The following is a 15,376-nucleotide window of genomic DNA, read 5'->3' as shown; positions in this document are numbered from 1 at the left end:
GTAGACAACTACCACCCAGCCCAGAAGCTTTACGCTCGAAACGATACGCCTCTGTATTAGCACGCTCCTCTCACCCAGTGAACAAAATGTAAACGCTCCTCGCGCCACTACCCCTCTACACCCTCAACATACTTGGCCAACGCCAAGAAGAAGTGCTCGGCGAGGGCTGACGACCAAAACTCGTGCGCGCTCCCATGCTCCGTGACCTTGTTGTGTGCGAGCTCGTGTGCCATGGTGAAGAAGGTGGAGATGAGAGCGTCCTTGACTTGGAGCTTGCCAGCCTCGTCCCAGAACCAGGCGGCGGCGAAGCGATAGTTGAGCCAGATGGTGCCGCCCCGGTTGAAGGCGATTGTGGGGCCACGCGTGTCGATGAATGCCTGGCGGCGAGCGTGAGAGAGAAAAGAAGTCAGTTACTGTCGTTGCACACGCCGGGCTCACTCGCGTACTACGCACCTGCAGACTCGAGGGATCTAGACCGTAGATGGCACCCACGGGCCGGTACACAAGTCTGATCAGCTCGTCCAGCTTCGCGCGATTCTCATGCAAGGCCTTGGCCGGATCGAGCTCCGGACTCAGGAAGACGCGCATCCCCGCCACTTCGCCCGCAAGCGCCAGGTCGGCCGCCACGCCCGATGTGGGATCACAGTAGCTGCTCTCTGCCTCTTTGACGCCGTGGCGCTGCTCGGAGTGCATGGACGTGGACGAGTCCGGTCGTGAGGCGGATACGGCGCCGAGGACGTTGCGGCGGATCGAGGAGAGTGAGGAGGGCTGTTCTGCTTGCGTTGCAGGATTGGAGGCGCTACCGCTGCTCGGCCCCGCGTCGAGGTCTGTGGGCACGACGCCGCCGCCGTGGCCTTGAGGTCCACGAATGAGCGAAGATGTGCCGGATGCGAGGGAGGAGGGGCCGCTCGCGTTGCGCGTGAAGCGTTGTCTGAAGCCAGAGAAGAAGCCGCCAGGCATCGTAGGCTCGCGACCACCCAGCACCGGCGAGTTGCCTTCGCCTCCGAGCGCTTCGCCGCTGCCGCCGCTGCCACCGTTTCCGTACTTCTCTACGGCCCCCGCGTTGGCGCCCGCGCCTGGCTTCGCCTTTTTCACGTACCCCCTCGTGAGCATATCGTTGGTCGCCCCTTCCAACCCCTTGTGCCTGCGCAACGCCTCCTCCACAGCGCCTGGCTCCGCATCGGGGAACATCTGCAACACCTGCTTCTTCCACTCTTCAACCTCCTTCTCACTAGGACGACTGAGCGCCTCCATCTGCGCACGACGCTGCTCCTCCATCCTCTCCCTCTCCTTCTCCGCGCGTTCCGCCTTTCTCTGCTGCAAGATCTTATCGACGTGGAATCCGCGACGTTTAAGGTCGCGCAGCGAGGTAGAGAGGAGGGTCATGAAGAGGAGCACTTCCTGTAGGCGTTGTCGAGAGAGGAGGAACTTGTTGAGCGAGGAGGCCACCTCGAACCAATCGAGATGCATGTTGCTCGCGACGTAGAGCGTGAGACGACGCCCCTCGCTACGAGCCATGGCGGAGCAGCGTTGCACGTCCGTCTCCATGGCCCCGAGGAAGCGAAGAGTCCGGGAAAGGCGCAACCCCTCACCTCCGACTTCCACGACGTCCAAAGCCCCCTTCAGCCACTCTGCGTCGCGCCGGATCTCCCCTCGATTCCCGCTCTGCCTGCACTCGAAGAGGAACAACGGCGTACGCTCCAGCACGAGCGCTTTCACCTCTAAAGCCCGCTTCGTATCCGCTTGTATCGCGCCGGCAGTCTGGTACTTCTCCTCGATGAGCTGAGAAAGGCGCGGCGAGCCCAACTGAGCGTAGAGTCCCTGCTCGAGCAAATCCTCGTGCGGCGCAAAGAAGAGGGAAGAACCGAAGATCATGCCAGCGTTGGCGTCGTCCACTATCACTATCTCCGCTGGTCGTCGGAGGGAGTGGACCAGCATGCCCGAGTCGTCCGCATCCTCCTCGTCCTCCTTCTCGAGCAGATTCTTCGTAGCCCCGCCGCCGCCGCCGCCACCGTTGCTGGCTCCGTTCTGGACGCGCTTCGAGCCGAGCAGGAAAGCGCTTGCCTTCATCTTCGCCCTTAAGGGTCCCCTGATCCTACCCCAATTCGTCGCCACCTGCCTCAACAGCCCCAAGTACGCCTCCGTCGATCCGCTCAGCGCATAGAAGCGGGCCGGATCGCTCACGAGGCGGGTGGCCACCTCCTCGATGCTGGGCTCGTCGCTCACCCCGACCAGGCGAAGGAAGGCGTTGGCCTTCGCTCCAAGCGACGGAGGGACGTACAGGAAGACGGATCGGAATGCCTCGACGGTGTCATTTCCGCCAAAGTAGCAGGACGTGGGAGCTACGAGGCGCGGCGCCGGCGACAGCGCCTGCTCTTTGCCTGCGGAGGAGGGCGTCGTGCTGGGGAGGACGGGGACGAAGGCCGCCTGTCTAAGCACGCTGATGTCGTGGCTGGTGAAGTGGGAGGACACGCTCGCGAGATACTCAAAGACGCTGCGTGCCTGCTCGACGCTGCGTGGCGGGTCGTTGACCAGGCGCGAGACGAGGAGCTCCGAAGGCGGATCCGCGCGGAGCTGTAGCTTCGCCACATCCTGAGGGGAGAGGCTGCTGGCCACGACGGCGAATCCCATCAAACCCGCCTCGCGATTGGTGAACACGTCCGTCGACTTCATCTTACGGGTCTCCCCGCCGACCTCGCAGGGGACAAATGCGTGATCCCTGCCCTTGGCAAGGCTGTACGAGTCGCGATAGTGGCCTCTCTCAAAGAAGTAGGCGAGTGCCTTTGCCCCCACCTCATCGTTGCGCGCGGCGAGGGCTAGAATCTCCTCGAGGGGCGGATGGCGACGCAGCCCGAGGTCGAAGGCGAATTTGGCCTCGTCACTCCCGCTCCGCCAGGGCTTCGTCGTCGAGCCGGTCCAGTCCAGCAAGGGCAGGCCGAGCGCGCGTAGAGGCTCGAGCGGTTCGTACAGCTGGGCGGCGCGATGACGCACTACCTTGGGCTTGGCATTGGCTGCACCTTCCTTGGCTGGCAGAGTTGCCTCCCCCTCGCGTGGCCAGATGGGCGTCTTCCTTAGTCGATCCACCTCGACTGTACTGAGACTCTCGCGATTGGCGGCGAGGTATGTCAGGAGGTCCACATGACTCCAATCCCCTCCGCCGACCAGACGCGTGAAGATGAGTTGTAGATCTACATGGCGGCGCACGCCTAGCGCTACGAGGAGCTTCTCGAGGTTCCCGCGAATGGCAGGTGTCGTGGGGAGGGCGACAATGGCGAGATCTTCGAAGAGGGAGACGGAGCTAAAGTATGCTTGCTGCGGAGGTAGCATTCCCTTGCGCGTGGGGACGCAGGAGAGGCCCTGGAGGATGGTAGTGGCCTCGCCCTGTTGTGAGGCAGAGAGATTGCCCCACGAGCGGGAGACTATGCCTAGCACTCGTTCGGCAAAGGTAGGGCTGAGTTGCACATTCTCCTCCGCCTTGCACGCTTCGGTCGAGCTGATGGTGGCGAGATGGGCCAGCCACGCCGGGAGGGACAGTTCGGTCCAGCCGTACACTCCTGTCAGCTCCGAGCCGGAGAAGGATTTGGAGACTTCGTAGGCGAGGCAGGAGACGGGCAGGGGGACATCCGACGGGACGCGCTGCGGGTTGAGGAAGTGCTTTACGCCCGCGAGGGGCTGGACGGAACCGCTCGACGTGGTGAGGACGGCCGAATCTATCAGACGGGCGCGCAATCTTGCATCGTATCCGGGATGGGCGCTGACGTTGATCCACCAGCGGAGACACGCGACCATCTCCTCCACGCTGAGGGCACGCGACGCCAGCTCGCCAAAGACGTCTTCGAGCGTCACGTCCTTGACGAGGCCGCGCGCTCTCACTTGATCAAAGAAGTCGCTCGCCTCCTCTATATGGCCTGGCGGGACGATGGCCAGCTTCTTGACGAACTCGAGTAGCACGGCGTTGGGCAGCCGCACCTGCGAGGAGGTCTTGATTCCTTGCGTCGAGGCGAGGGTGAGAAGTGCTTGGCGCGACGAGGAGAAAAAGGTGGAGAGAAACGTGCTGCTGACCCGCTGTGAAGGCGAGGAGTCGCGCATGGTGAAGAAGCGCATGGTGTGCAGAGCACGCGCCAACAGCGCCTGATTTTGCGCGTCGTCTTCCCCGCCGCGCCCGCCCACCCACGCCTTGCGCAGCGCTTCCATCTCTCCCTCGTACACGGCGCGACACACGTAGCCGCCCACGGCTAGAAGCTCCATGTTCCAACGCGCGCAATAGCGGTCTACGAAATCTATGCTCTCCCGCTCTACGGTGGGGAGGAAGCGCGCCGCTACGTGCCCTGCAAATCCTGTAGTCTGATGCGTCCTGAACCCGATGAAGACGTGTCCCATCCTGTCCAGCTTGGGCATGACGCCCTCGAAGAGCAGGGCGGGGCCCACGACGTCCTCTCCGCTATGCGCGAGCGCGGCTTGAGAGGCAGCGTAGTCTTGCTGGTTGGCAAAGACGATGTGGAATGCGGTGCGCACGGGAGGGGGCTTCTTGGTGGATCGCTCGATTTCCCGCTTGAAGGCGTTGTCTACTGATACGGCGAGGTGCGCCGTGGCGATTTGTAAGTGGGCGGTGGCCGAGTGAGATGTGAGGAGGCGGGCGGTGAGAGCTGCGTGATCCTCGGCGGCAGACGGACCCGTGGACGCGGGACTCTTGGCGGGTGTAGATGCGCTGGCCTTGCTGCTCCGGCCGAAAGCGCTCTGTAGCATGCTGGAAAGGCCGCCACTTTTAGTGAGTGCAGCCGTCAAGCTTGGTCTTGCCGCTTGTTCCTTCTCTGCGCGTATCCTCTCCCTCTCTCCTTCCCACACGAGCGCCAATGCCTCGACGTCGATCTGCATCGCTTGCCCCTCTAGCCGTTCGACGCGCATCATTTTCTCGGGGGAGTAGGCGTTCAGGTGCGCAGGCATGACCATGGGCCTCGGCGTGCTCTCCAACGACTTGGCGACGCGACAAAGCCGTACACCATCCAACCAGAGCTCGACGGTGCGGACTTTTGACGTAAAAGTGAGTGATGTGGCCAAGAAGCGTGCGAGGGAGAGTACCGAGTCCGGTAGAGGTGCTGGTTCTCTCAGCGTCATGAAGAAGCTCGTCCACCCATTGCCACTCGGTGCCTTCTCCTCATCGCTCCCCGGGTTCTTTGCCCTGCGCGTGAAGAGGGAATCCCCTCCGTTCTTCCAGAAGAAGCCCATTAACTCGTCCCCACTCGCTACGACTGGCTCGTCGCAGATGGAGAAGAGGGAGTAGAAGCCCACGCCGAATGCACCGATGCGGTCTGGGTCTGGGTTTCCCTCAGCGATACGTCGTAGGCGAGCCCAGTCTTGGTCGCGGAATGGCCAGCCATCGTTTCGCCAGATCCATTTGGAGAGGGGAGCGCGAAGGTTGGGGAGCGGCGTGGGCGATGGCGACGAGGGTGAGTAGCCGACCGACTCGAGCTTGAGTTGGCAGCACGATGCATTTGCGTCGTCTGACCGCGCACGCGCAGGGGGGATAGTTTAGCCTGCATATACGCTACGACAGTGTCCAGTCTCGTCCGTGCTCACCAGCATTCTGTATCAACTCTCGAAAGACGGTAAACTCGGAAGCATATCTCGCCAACAGCTTATCAACGAGTGCCCGCTGATTGACAGTCACGGCATCCTCGCTGCCCTGCTCTATGAGGGCGCGACGGGCTGCTTCGTCCATCGCTGCCAACTCTACGCGATCGTCTATGAGGTAGAGAGAGGAGGGCGAGGAGGAGGAGCTGAGTAAAGTGTTGGAGTCGCTCGCTGCTCGCCGCTCGCCGCTCGCCACTCGACTGCACGACTGCACGGCTGCCCGCCCTGCCTGCACGGGCCGTGAGATGTTCAAACTCCGACACGGAATCAGGGACAGACGGGCGGTCAGACGTCGGAGAGACGAGGAGGAACACACGTCGTCGGCGGGGCGCAGCTCTTTGCTTTGGTTTGCTTCCACACCACACAATTCGACACCACATAATTCCACCATGTCAGTCGACGTCGGCCTCTCTTCCCTCGTCGCAGAGCCAGATGAGGCATCACTGCGCAGGCATGTCACGACCCACCCTCTTCTCACAGGCCTGTTACCTTCCTCGTCCGACCTGGCAGCACAGATCGCAGCCCTGAAAGCCTCCCATTCTGCCGCACAGCGTCGCTACGAGAAATCGCGGCAGGTCGCCCACGATGAGCTGGAGAAGGCTTCCACCTCCCTGTCCTCATTTCGATCCCGCCTCGATGCTCTCCCCACGCGCATAGACGAGCTCGACGATGAGGGGGACTCGATCCAGTCTAGCGTCCAGAGGGAGCGACCGGGCCTCGAAGCGCATACAAGCTCGCTACGATCATTGCAGGCTGCAGAGGATTATTATGCCCTCTTGAGCCGGACCGAGACGACGGGCAAGGAGTGTTTGGCAAGTCCACTGAGCAGTCAAGCGCTGGAAAGGCTGGCCGAGTTGGTCAACTTGGCAAGATACGCAGAATCGCTCTGCCCTTCTTCTTCTTCTTCTTCTTCGTCTGCTTCTTTGCAACCACGACCCAAACTGCTCGCCTTCCTCTCCACCAACTTAGACGAGACATACGAAGCACTCGTAGTCGCACGGTCTACGCAGTTGAGAGAAGCACTCAAAGATGCAGGATGGCCGCCTCTCTCCCCCGAGCAGGCAGAAGCGCAGGGCAAACAGCCGCGTAGCCCGTCGTCCCTCCTCAACGACCAAGCTGCAGTGCGCACGGCGTGGGACTCGCTCCTCTCTTTGCAAATTGTGGGGCATTTGCTCGAAATCAAGGCAAGACCATCCCTCCTACTCGGGCAGGGCGAGAGCGAAAGCGATCAAGTCAAAGACGTCCCCGCGCCTGGCTCGACCACCTACACCCCGCTCCTGGGAACAGCCCTCCTCCTCGAGCCCTACCTGCTTCGCTTCCGCTATCACTTCGACTCGGATCAACCCACCAACCGCCTAGATCGACCAGAGTGGTACCTCCAACACGTCCTCCAACTCATCCGTACCCTCTCACCCCTCTACACACCGCAAGGCCCCGCGAGGCGACTCTGCCTGCCTGCGTTGCATCGGTACGGTCGTGCATTGGACCACGAATCGGTAGAACCACAGAGCGAGGTGGTGCACGTGCTCCTTCGCGCAGTCCAGGCAAAGGTGGGCAGCTCGATGCCACTCCTCCTCGCTGGATCGCAATCGCAGCAAGGAGTCCACACATCCCTGCTAGGCCATACGCTCTCCTCCCTCTCCCAATTCGACGAGGACTTGGCCGAGCTGCTAGGCCCGGGTACTTCTGCACAAAAGCTGGCAAAGGGTTTGCTGGAGGATGGCGAGTATTTCACCGCCTGGCTGGCAGCGGAGAAGCGTGTTGCGGAGGAGGGGTTGGAGGAGATCCTCGATGACCCAGAGGCTTGGAGGATTGGGAGTGGCGAAGAGGAGGAGGACGAGAACGATCAGGACGAGAACGCCACTAGCGCACCAGGAATCTCGCTCGCATCCGCCCGGACATCAGCATTGCGCTCGACACGCTCCTCCCTCTCCCTCGTACACCTCCTCTCAACCCTCAGCGCGCGCCTGGCTCCCCTCCCCCTCACCCTCTCGCAACGCCTTCAGCTGCTGAGCGCGCTCCACCTCCCCCTACTGCGAAGCTACGCACAGCGCCTTACCCGCTCGCTCGACGCATTCGAGAGCCTCAGTTCCGCCTTTGCTCGCTCCCTCTCCGTTCCTGGCGGCGGGGTAGATGCGAGTGGGGTAGCCCTGGGGGATTCGAGCGAGAGTATGGTTCGTGGTCTGCGCGGGCTCAGTCGACTGCTCAAGGCTGGGTTGAGCGCGAGGGGCGTGTTGGGATGGCTGGAGCGATGTAGGGAGGAGAGCGAGTGGTTGGAGTTGAGCGACGAGCTATTGCGTAGCGAAGAAGGGCGCAGAGTTCTTAAGGCGCAGAGTGACGAGGCGGAGCAGAGAGAGTTGGATGGGGAGAGTTTGGGGGCCTTGATTCGTAAGAGTTTGGGCTCGCGCGGCGCGGCGCGAGGTGGCGCTGCTGCTGGTGGTGGTCGAGGGGTGGGAGAGGGGGGAGCCGAGCCCGCGTCAGGGTCGGTGTGGGACGAGATGATCAACAAGTACTCTGCGGTCCTCTCTCGCGCAAACGAGGGAATGCACCGACTCATCGTGAGCGAGGTGAGCGAGTCACTGCTGCGGGAATATGCGCAGAGCGAATGGCTCGACGAGCGTCGCGACGACCAGGAGAACGAGGACGAGGACGAGGACGACTCTGGGGGGATGGCGCCAACTCCCTCTCTCCTGCCCGCCCTCACCCTCCTGCACACTCATCTCTCGCACCTCTACCCGGCCCTCAGCTCGACGAGCAGCTCAGCAGACGCCCGCGCCCGGCACAGGAGAATCGCCCAGGACCTCTCGCGTTTTGTGGTCACCAAAGTCGTGCTGGCGGGGGGGTCGCGACGATTCACGCTGAGGGGGGCAGAGCGATTCAGGCGAGATTGGGAGACGGGGTGGGCCCCCGTTGTGCGTGGGGCAACGATGGGGGCAAGGGGGGAGGGGGCTTGGCGCTTCTTGAGGGATGTAGGGAGGCTACTCTCTCTCCCCTCGTCTTCGTCGTCGTCCTCCGCGGCAGAGACGGAAACGCGAACGGGCGAGGGCGAGTACACCCTCGCGCGGGCCATGCGCGTTCTCTGGGAGGGTGGGGAAGAGGAATGGCGAGCCATGTGCGATGCGTTGGAGCTGAGGAGCCGGGAGTTGACAGGGGACAGGGGGTTGGCGAGGGAGGTTGTGAGGCGGAGAGTCGAGTGTATGCTAAGATGATGTGGTGTGAGGCGCGGCGAGGCGGGGCGATGACATATTACATGATTGCAAAGGCATTTACGAGTGTTAGAGAAAAAAGAGCAAATGCCGGGCGTACAGTAGATGATGCGTGGATGTGAGAAGTGACGTAGATCGAGAGGAGCGAGTGCCGGTGCAGGTGCGCTTGCGCGTCGGGCGAGCAAGGCTTGAGTGGAAGGGGTACAGTTGAGATGCCCAGCATGGGATAGATGGCTCGCGTGGCCGCTAGTCGCCTCATCCTGCCTCGTCCCGCAGTTGCGACATGAATTAATACGGTCGAAGATGAGGCGGCATTCCCGCGTGGCCCTGGCCCTGGCCGTGGCCTTGCCCCTGAGCGTGGTGATGCTGATGCAGGCCATCCCCCTGCGAATGCTGCTGCTGCACCATACCAGCTCCATACGCCGAATGCTGCTGCTGCTGCTGCGCATAACCGCCCTGCCCGTACGCATGGTGATAATTCGTCGGCGCCGTTGGTGGTGGTGCCGGTGGGGAGTACTGCGGCTGCGGCTGCGCTTGCGGTTGTGTCTGTCCGTACGTCTGCGCGAGGGAGGGATTCTCGTTCCCCACCCCTCCCGCTGCTGCTCCTGCCGGCGGTGCCGGTGCCGGTGGCGCGCCCCCCTCCCCCTGACCAAGCAACATGGTCAAATCGATACTTATCAGGTCGCCCAAGTCTTGGTTGAACAGGTTGCCCAGCGCTACATCGTACTCGCTTACGCTGAAGGGGATGCCTGGCGCTTGTGGCTGCGGGTGCGATTGCGGTTGCGGTTGAGGTTGGGATTGCGGCGTGGAGTGAGAGTAGGAGTGCGAGTGCGAGTGCGAGTGCGAAGAAGAGGGAGTGGGCGTTGATGTCCCTGCGAAACCTGACGTAGAGGGAGAGCCGCTCATCCCCGCAGCGGGGCCATGGCCATTGCCGTTGCCGTCGGCGCTGACGTGGGCGGGATATGAGGACATGCCTAGTGGGGCGGGAGGGGAGTAGGCGTGCCCATGTCCTTGTGCTCCGCCGGCGCCGCCGTTTGCATTGGAGGTGAGATGGGTCACATTGCCGTACGAAGACGAGGACGGGTAGCCCTGCTGCTGTCCCTGTTGCGTCTGCGCTTGCGCCTGCGCCTGCTGCTGCATCATCATCTGCTGTTGATGTTGCTGCGGGCTCGCCCCTGCCGGAGAAGCTGAAGAGGTCGTTGAGGTCGAAACGGCCCCCCCACCTCCTGCTGCGCCGAAGGGCATAGCGAAACCCATCCCGCTCGAGTAGTGAGATGGGTGATGCGATCCTGCGCCTCCGATTGCCATTCCCATGCCCACGCCCAGCGAGGGGGAGGGGGAGGGAAGACCAGCACCGGAAACGGGGCCACCACCACCGCCACCACTGCGACCCATGGATGCAGGCCGGGGCAAGGTGGGGGGATGGCCCAGCGGACCGAAGGGTGAGCTGGGCGCTGAGCTGGTGGAGTGTGAAGGGGACGACGTGGAGAGAGGGCCATTCCCACTCGCGGCGGCGGCGTAGTGCTGGGTGTGGTGCTGGCTGTGTTGCGGAAGGTATTGGCGCGAGGGTGAGGGACGCGAGTGTCCTGGCGTAGCGTGGGAGTGCAGAGGAGCGCCACTGCCATCGTGCCCGCGCTGCTGCGGCTTTGCGTGTCCGGTGTGTGCTTGTGGAGAATACGGGCAGCCCCGAGAACCCACGGCAGGGTCTTTGCTGGCCATCCCAACGTCCCAACCTCGGAGCGCACTGCCCGCTCCTGCAGAGGCGACGCCTGCTCCGGTCCCCGCAGAGTGTACAGTGCCCTGCCCTACCGCTGTCCCTGCCGCGCTGCCCTGCTCCCTCTCCCGTTCCGCCCTCCTCGCCGCAGTCGTCGTCGTCGCAGCAGGCTTTTGCGCCAATCTTCTCGCCTTCTCTCGCTCCCTCTCCCTCTCGCGCTCGCGCTCGCGCTCCACCTCAACCTGCACCTCCCTCCTCTCCCTCTCCTCCCTCCACCTCCTCGGTGCCTCCCTGGGCAGACTATCCACCCACTCTTTGCCCCTTCTCTCCCTCTTCCCAGCCCGAATCAACGCTTCATAGCGCACCACCAACTCCTTACATATCATGACCATCAAAGCGGGCAAGCTGAGGGAGTCTCCTCGGTCGAAGCGCGCAAGTGTAGCAATTGCGCCGCGCATGATCCCGACCTGGTGATCGACATTGTGATGGAGCGAGCCATACCCGAAGTTGATGGCTGCACTATGGCCCACGAGCATCTTGGCCGCTCCGAAGATGCAGGAGGAGAGGCCGATGGGGCTTACGATGTGCAGCGGGAAGGAGGGGTGGTGCTCCCCATTCCCGTTGCCTGCGCTCTGCCCCTCCGCCGGGCGGGTGGGCGCAGGGGGAACGAACCGCCCAGCCTCTTCTAGGATGGCCTCGCATGACTCCTGGATATAGCCCCACAAGACACCGGCAGCCTCTCGCGTCTTGAGGGAGCTGGAGTGCCATCCTTCGAACATGCTTAGTCGCGACGTATGGAGGTCGGACAGACTAGCCGGACCCGCTGCTCCACCTCCCCCGCCCGCGCCTGCCCCTCCTGCGCTAGAGGCTGCGCCATTAATGACAGCGATGAACATGAAGATCAACCTCGTGCACAAGCTCGCCACATTATCCAACCTCTCCAAGCGATTCCACGCAAGAACAGGGCTTAACCTCGCGACCTGCTCGGGCGGGAACTTGGCACGTATCTCTTTTGCCTCTTGCTGGTCCATGCCTCTCACGTCGCGCACCATGCACCCCACAAGCGCCATAGCTGGCTCAATATCGCTTGGTTCGCTCATCTCTAGGCGCCGCAAGTCGGACCAGAATGTGCGGATCCGGTAGAAGAACTTGGAGCGCAGAGCGAGGGCTGTTAGCGGGGCGGCGAGGTGAGCTGTGGAGGGGTGACGGAGTAAAGGGTGGATATTGGTGGCGAAAGCTTCGATATCCACCAGCGAGGGGGCGGGACTCGGTAGATTGGGGTTGACCGAGCTCCAAGCGCAGAGGACACCAAAGTTGGAGAGGGAGAGCCACAAGGCGGCCTCGCGCAGTCGATCGAGGCGCTCCGAGAGGGGAGAGGAGGAGGTGAGGGCGCGTGGTCCGCTACACATTTTGAAGATGCATTGGTCCAGGCCTAGGGAGAGGGCAATATTCATTGCGCCGAGGTAGAGGCAATTACCTGGCGCATGGTCGATTGTCTCGTCTAGGTCTTCGGAGGGGCGCGGTAGGATTAGGTCTAGGGGCTCGTAGGTTGCCATTAGGAGGAGCGCTTGACAGACGTCGCGGCTACGCGTTTGGAACATGACGTGGCAGAGGGTACGTTGGATCAATGCGCCGAGCAGGGTGAGTTCGTGGTGCGGGCGTTCACAGATGTAGGCTGTTACTTGTTTAAGGTAGAGTGTGGCAGCCGGCAGCTCGTGTCTGCCCTTTCGCAGCAGCGAGTCGTCGAGAAAGGGGTTGGCTAACACAAAGTCGTAGAGGCGGGATGAGTCTAGCGCAGGGTTGGGTCCCATGGGAGGAACGTGTGACGAGGCCGTGCTGGTGTATTTGGTGGAGCGCGCAGGGTAGAGCGGAGACTTGTATATGATCTCGCACACCTGCGCCCCATTGCGGTCCATTGCGTTTGCGAGCTTCTTGCGATAGTCGAAGGAACGGATGTCTTCGCCGCGTGGGGGGGACGACGAGTGTGGCGAAGGAGCATCGTGACCGGCGTTCTCGTCTTCCTCGTCTTCTTCTTGATCGCGAGGACGCTTGTGCGCGTGTGATGCTTCGGCGTCCAATGAAGCTTCTGCTGCCCTGGCATCTGCCTCTGCACGTCGCTTTGCCTGCTCTGCATCCCACGAAAGAGTATCTGCCACTTCTGCTGGCGTGACTACCAGTCGCCTTCCAGCTACGATTGGTCTGGGTCCTCTACGCGGTGGTCGCGCCTGTTCGCTCTGACCCTGCGCGTGCGCCGACTTTTCCCCGTCGGCAGCTTCCACTTTGGCCACCTTTTCACCCTCACCACCACTACTCGTCGTCGTCGTTGGCGCCGGTGGGGGACCATATCGCGGCGTCTTTCCCTCTTTAGCTTTGCGATCACCATCCCACACGACGCACTCGGTCCCCAATGCCTTGCACCTGTGACACTTCAAGTGGGAGGGCAATCCATCGTGGGACGAGGGCACATTGAGGTCTGGCAGCTCGCATCGCGCCTTGCGCGTTCGACAGGCTAAGCAGGAACGTCGTGCGTGTGTACGGCGCGTCTTGCGTGGTGGTTGTGGTGAGGAAGAGGAGGAGGAAGGGCCAGCTTCGAGGGATTCGAGGGCTTCGTCGTCGTCATGCGAGGGGCGGTGATGAGGGTGTGTGGCTGTTGCTGCTGCGGACGAGCTCATTGGATTGGCATAGTTGGGCGTGAAGCGGGAGTGAGCGTGGATTGTATGCTGCGTAATAATGACAAGGGCAGAGGCGCGGCGAGTGGCCTCTAAGTTGCGAAGGCAAGCGTGTGAGTGTGTGAGTGCGACGGAGACAGAGAACGGAGAACGGAGACAAGGACGACGGAGAAAGGCGAGCAAGCAGGACGTGCGAGCGTCGAGGCGGCCACGCGGGGCGGGGAGGCTGTCGGACTTGGAAAACGAGAGTCGCACCGCTGCCCGCCCGCCTGGCCACGGCCACGCTCCATTCCGCTCTCCCTGCTCAAACAAAAGCAAGCAAGGATGGCGTGGTGTGGTGTGGTGTGAGAGGACTTGGACATTGTACAAGGATCAGTTGTGAGAAGGAGAGACGTTCGCGAGGTGTAGTAACAGGAGAACAAGAGTATTGACGGAGCATCGCAGCGAGCGAGCCAGCGATCGATCAATCGATCTACCGATCCACCTCGCCGAGCCGTAGCGCACAGCGCCAATAGGGCTGGGCAGACCGGCCCCTACTTACGGAACGCATCTTTCATCTTGAGAGAAGTCGCGAACGCACGCACGCCCGCTCAGCAGCATCCACCAGCCTTCTTGCTCGCCGCACCCCCATCATCCGTCGAAGTCTGTACGGTAATCGTCTCGCTACCACCGGTAGGCTTGATGACCTCGTCCGATGATTGGAGGGCCTTGTTCGAGACGATGCGGTAGATTTCTGCGCGTGCAGCGGGCGAGGAGAGGCGGATTGGGAGTGGTTGGAGGAGTGAGTGGGTAAGCAGGGCTGCGTGGACGATGAGAGCCCGCGGGAATGACGTACCCGTGAGGATGTTCTGGAATGCCTGCTCTACATTGCTCGCATCAAGGGCCGACGTCTCGATGAAGGAGAGGTTGTTCTCAGCTGGCGAAGCGGGCGAGCGGGCGAGCGGGCGAGCGGGCGAGCGGGCGAGCGGGCGAGCGGGCGAGCGGGCGAGGAAGAATCGCAAGACGTGTGAATAGGTGAGTATATGCTGACCCCCATCCCCCGCCTCCACACCCCCCCGCTGCTACTCACCAGCAAAACTCCTCGCCTCATCAGTAGGAACAGCTCTGAGGTGCCTCAAATCGCTCTTGTTCCCCACGAGCATAATGACGATATTCGAATCGGCATGGTCACGCAACTCCTTGAGCCAACGGGAGACGTTGACGTACGAAGGATGTTTGGCGATATCGTACACCAAGAGGGCTCCTACCGCGCCGCGATAGTAGGCTGAGGTGATGGCACGATAACGCTCTTGACCGGCCGTGTCCCAGATTTGGGCCTTGACCGTCTTGTTGTCCACGGCGATGCTCCTGGCGCGCAGCGAGAGGTGAGAGGGATGGGATGGGATGGGAGGGAGGAGTTGGGTGGAAAGGAGAGGGATGCGGAGGTGATCAGCACGACAAAGCGCGTAGACTGATCATCTCCCGCCCGCGCACCCACCTAGTCGCAAACTCGACGCCAATGGTAGACTTGCTGTCCAGGCTGAACTCGTTCCTGTGCAGAGGCAGCGAGGAGGGCATCGTACCGCATCAGCAAGGTGTCCTGTCTCATCATCGCTCCTCTCTGAGCTCCTGCTCCTCGCGCTCGCGGCTCACCTTGTAAATCGACTCAGCAGGTTCGACTTGCCAGCGCCTGCGCAGCGTGTGTGTGCGCGGCAAGGAGTGAGCGAGTCGTACGTACGTCAAGGGCATCGCTCAATTCCCATCCCGCCACATATCTCCCTCTCACCCTCGCCTACTCACCACTATCACCAATGAGGACCACCTTGAACAGGTAGTCGTACTGAGCGTCTGCCATCTTAGAGTTGGAGTGCGAGGTGCTGGAGAGGAGAGTGGGTGGTGTGTGAACGCGAGAGAGAGAGTGGGAGTTGGAGGTGTTGCGTTGCAGTTGCGTTGCGTTGCGATGCGGTGGGCGTTGCTGCAGTCAGATCAGAGGCGGCGGGCGGCGCGGAGAGAGAGGAGGCGGGCGTCGAGTTGAGTCGAGTCCAGTAGTCGAGCCGTGCCGTCGACGAGGCCAACCACACGACGCTCGTCCTGGCCTTGGCTGAGAGAGACACGGATGAGACGCTCAACCACGTGGCGCGATGTGGCGTAGCGCAGCGTGGCCTTCAAGTGCGGGG

General features: G+C 62.2%; 4 protein-coding genes across 4 annotated transcripts; 1 reads left to right on the top strand and 3 right to left on the bottom strand.

Moving 5' to 3' along the window:
- Positions 1 to 5: 5 nt before the first annotated feature.
- Positions 6 to 5,775, bottom strand: BDZ90DRAFT_244782 (hypothetical protein). The gene is made up of 3 exons (XM_025507472.1): positions 5,578 to 5,775; positions 454 to 5,501; positions 6 to 377 (listed from the first exon to the last, which is right to left on the bottom strand). The coding sequence occupies exons 1-3, from the start codon at positions 5,717 to 5,719 to the stop codon at positions 108 to 110; spliced, it is 5,460 nt and encodes a 1,819-aa protein (XP_025359120.1). The 5' UTR covers positions 5,720 to 5,775; the 3' UTR covers positions 6 to 107.
- Positions 5,776 to 6,020: 245 nt separating this feature from the next.
- BDZ90DRAFT_263345 (hypothetical protein) lies at positions 6,021 to 8,840 on the top strand (the record flags this gene model as incomplete). The annotated part of the gene is made up of 1 exon (XM_025508603.1): positions 6,021 to 8,840. One exon carries the CDS (start codon positions 6,021 to 6,023, stop codon positions 8,838 to 8,840), a length of 2,820 nt encoding a protein of 939 aa, XP_025359119.1.
- A 142-nt stretch (positions 8,841 to 8,982) lies between these two features.
- Positions 8,983 to 13,518, bottom strand: BDZ90DRAFT_126129 (hypothetical protein). Its single transcript, XM_025503328.1, has one exon. It carries the CDS (start codon positions 13,221 to 13,223, stop codon positions 9,126 to 9,128), a length of 4,098 nt encoding a protein of 1,365 aa, XP_025359118.1. The 5' UTR covers positions 13,224 to 13,518; the 3' UTR covers positions 8,983 to 9,125.
- A 292-nt stretch (positions 13,519 to 13,810) lies between these two features.
- Positions 13,811 to 15,130, bottom strand: BDZ90DRAFT_256976 (ras-domain-containing protein; the record flags this gene model as incomplete). Its single annotated transcript, XM_025507905.1, has 6 exons — positions 15,000 to 15,130; positions 14,853 to 14,889; positions 14,698 to 14,751; positions 14,290 to 14,567; positions 14,056 to 14,136; positions 13,811 to 13,953 (listed from the first exon to the last, which is right to left on the bottom strand). The coding sequence occupies exons 1-6, from the start codon at positions 15,052 to 15,054 to the stop codon at positions 13,811 to 13,813; spliced, it is 648 nt and encodes a 215-aa protein (XP_025359117.1). The 5' UTR covers positions 15,055 to 15,130.
- Between the last annotated feature and the right edge of the window lie 246 nt (positions 15,131 to 15,376).

This window comes from Jaminaea rosea (assembly GCF_003144245.1).
Source record: "Jaminaea rosea strain MCA 5214 unplaced genomic scaffold BDZ90scaffold_20, whole genome shotgun sequence".
Classification (NCBI taxonomy): Eukaryota; Fungi; Basidiomycota; class Exobasidiomycetes; order Microstromatales; genus Jaminaea; species Jaminaea rosea.
The sequence above is the reverse complement of the archived record's forward strand: the minus strand, read 5'-3'. Positions and strand labels throughout refer to the sequence as shown.

Bases quoted from the DNA above. Each gene is read 5' to 3' on its own strand.
- BDZ90DRAFT_244782 (XM_025507472.1), bottom strand. From the start codon at position 5,719: ATGGACGAAGCAGCCCGTCGCGCCCTCATAGAGCAGGGCAGCGAGGAT. The intron at 5,502-5,577 runs GTGAGCACGGAC...GTGCGCGGTCAG, and splicing joins AGAGTTGATACAGAATGCTG to ACGACGCAAATGCATCGTGC. The intron at 378-453 runs GTGCGTAGTACG...GCTCGCCGCCAG, and splicing joins TAGATCCCTCGAGTCTGCAG to GCATTCATCGACACGCGTGG.
- BDZ90DRAFT_126129 (XM_025503328.1), bottom strand. From the start codon at position 13,223: ATGAGCTCGTCCGCAGCAGCAACAGCCACACACCCTCATCACCGCCCC.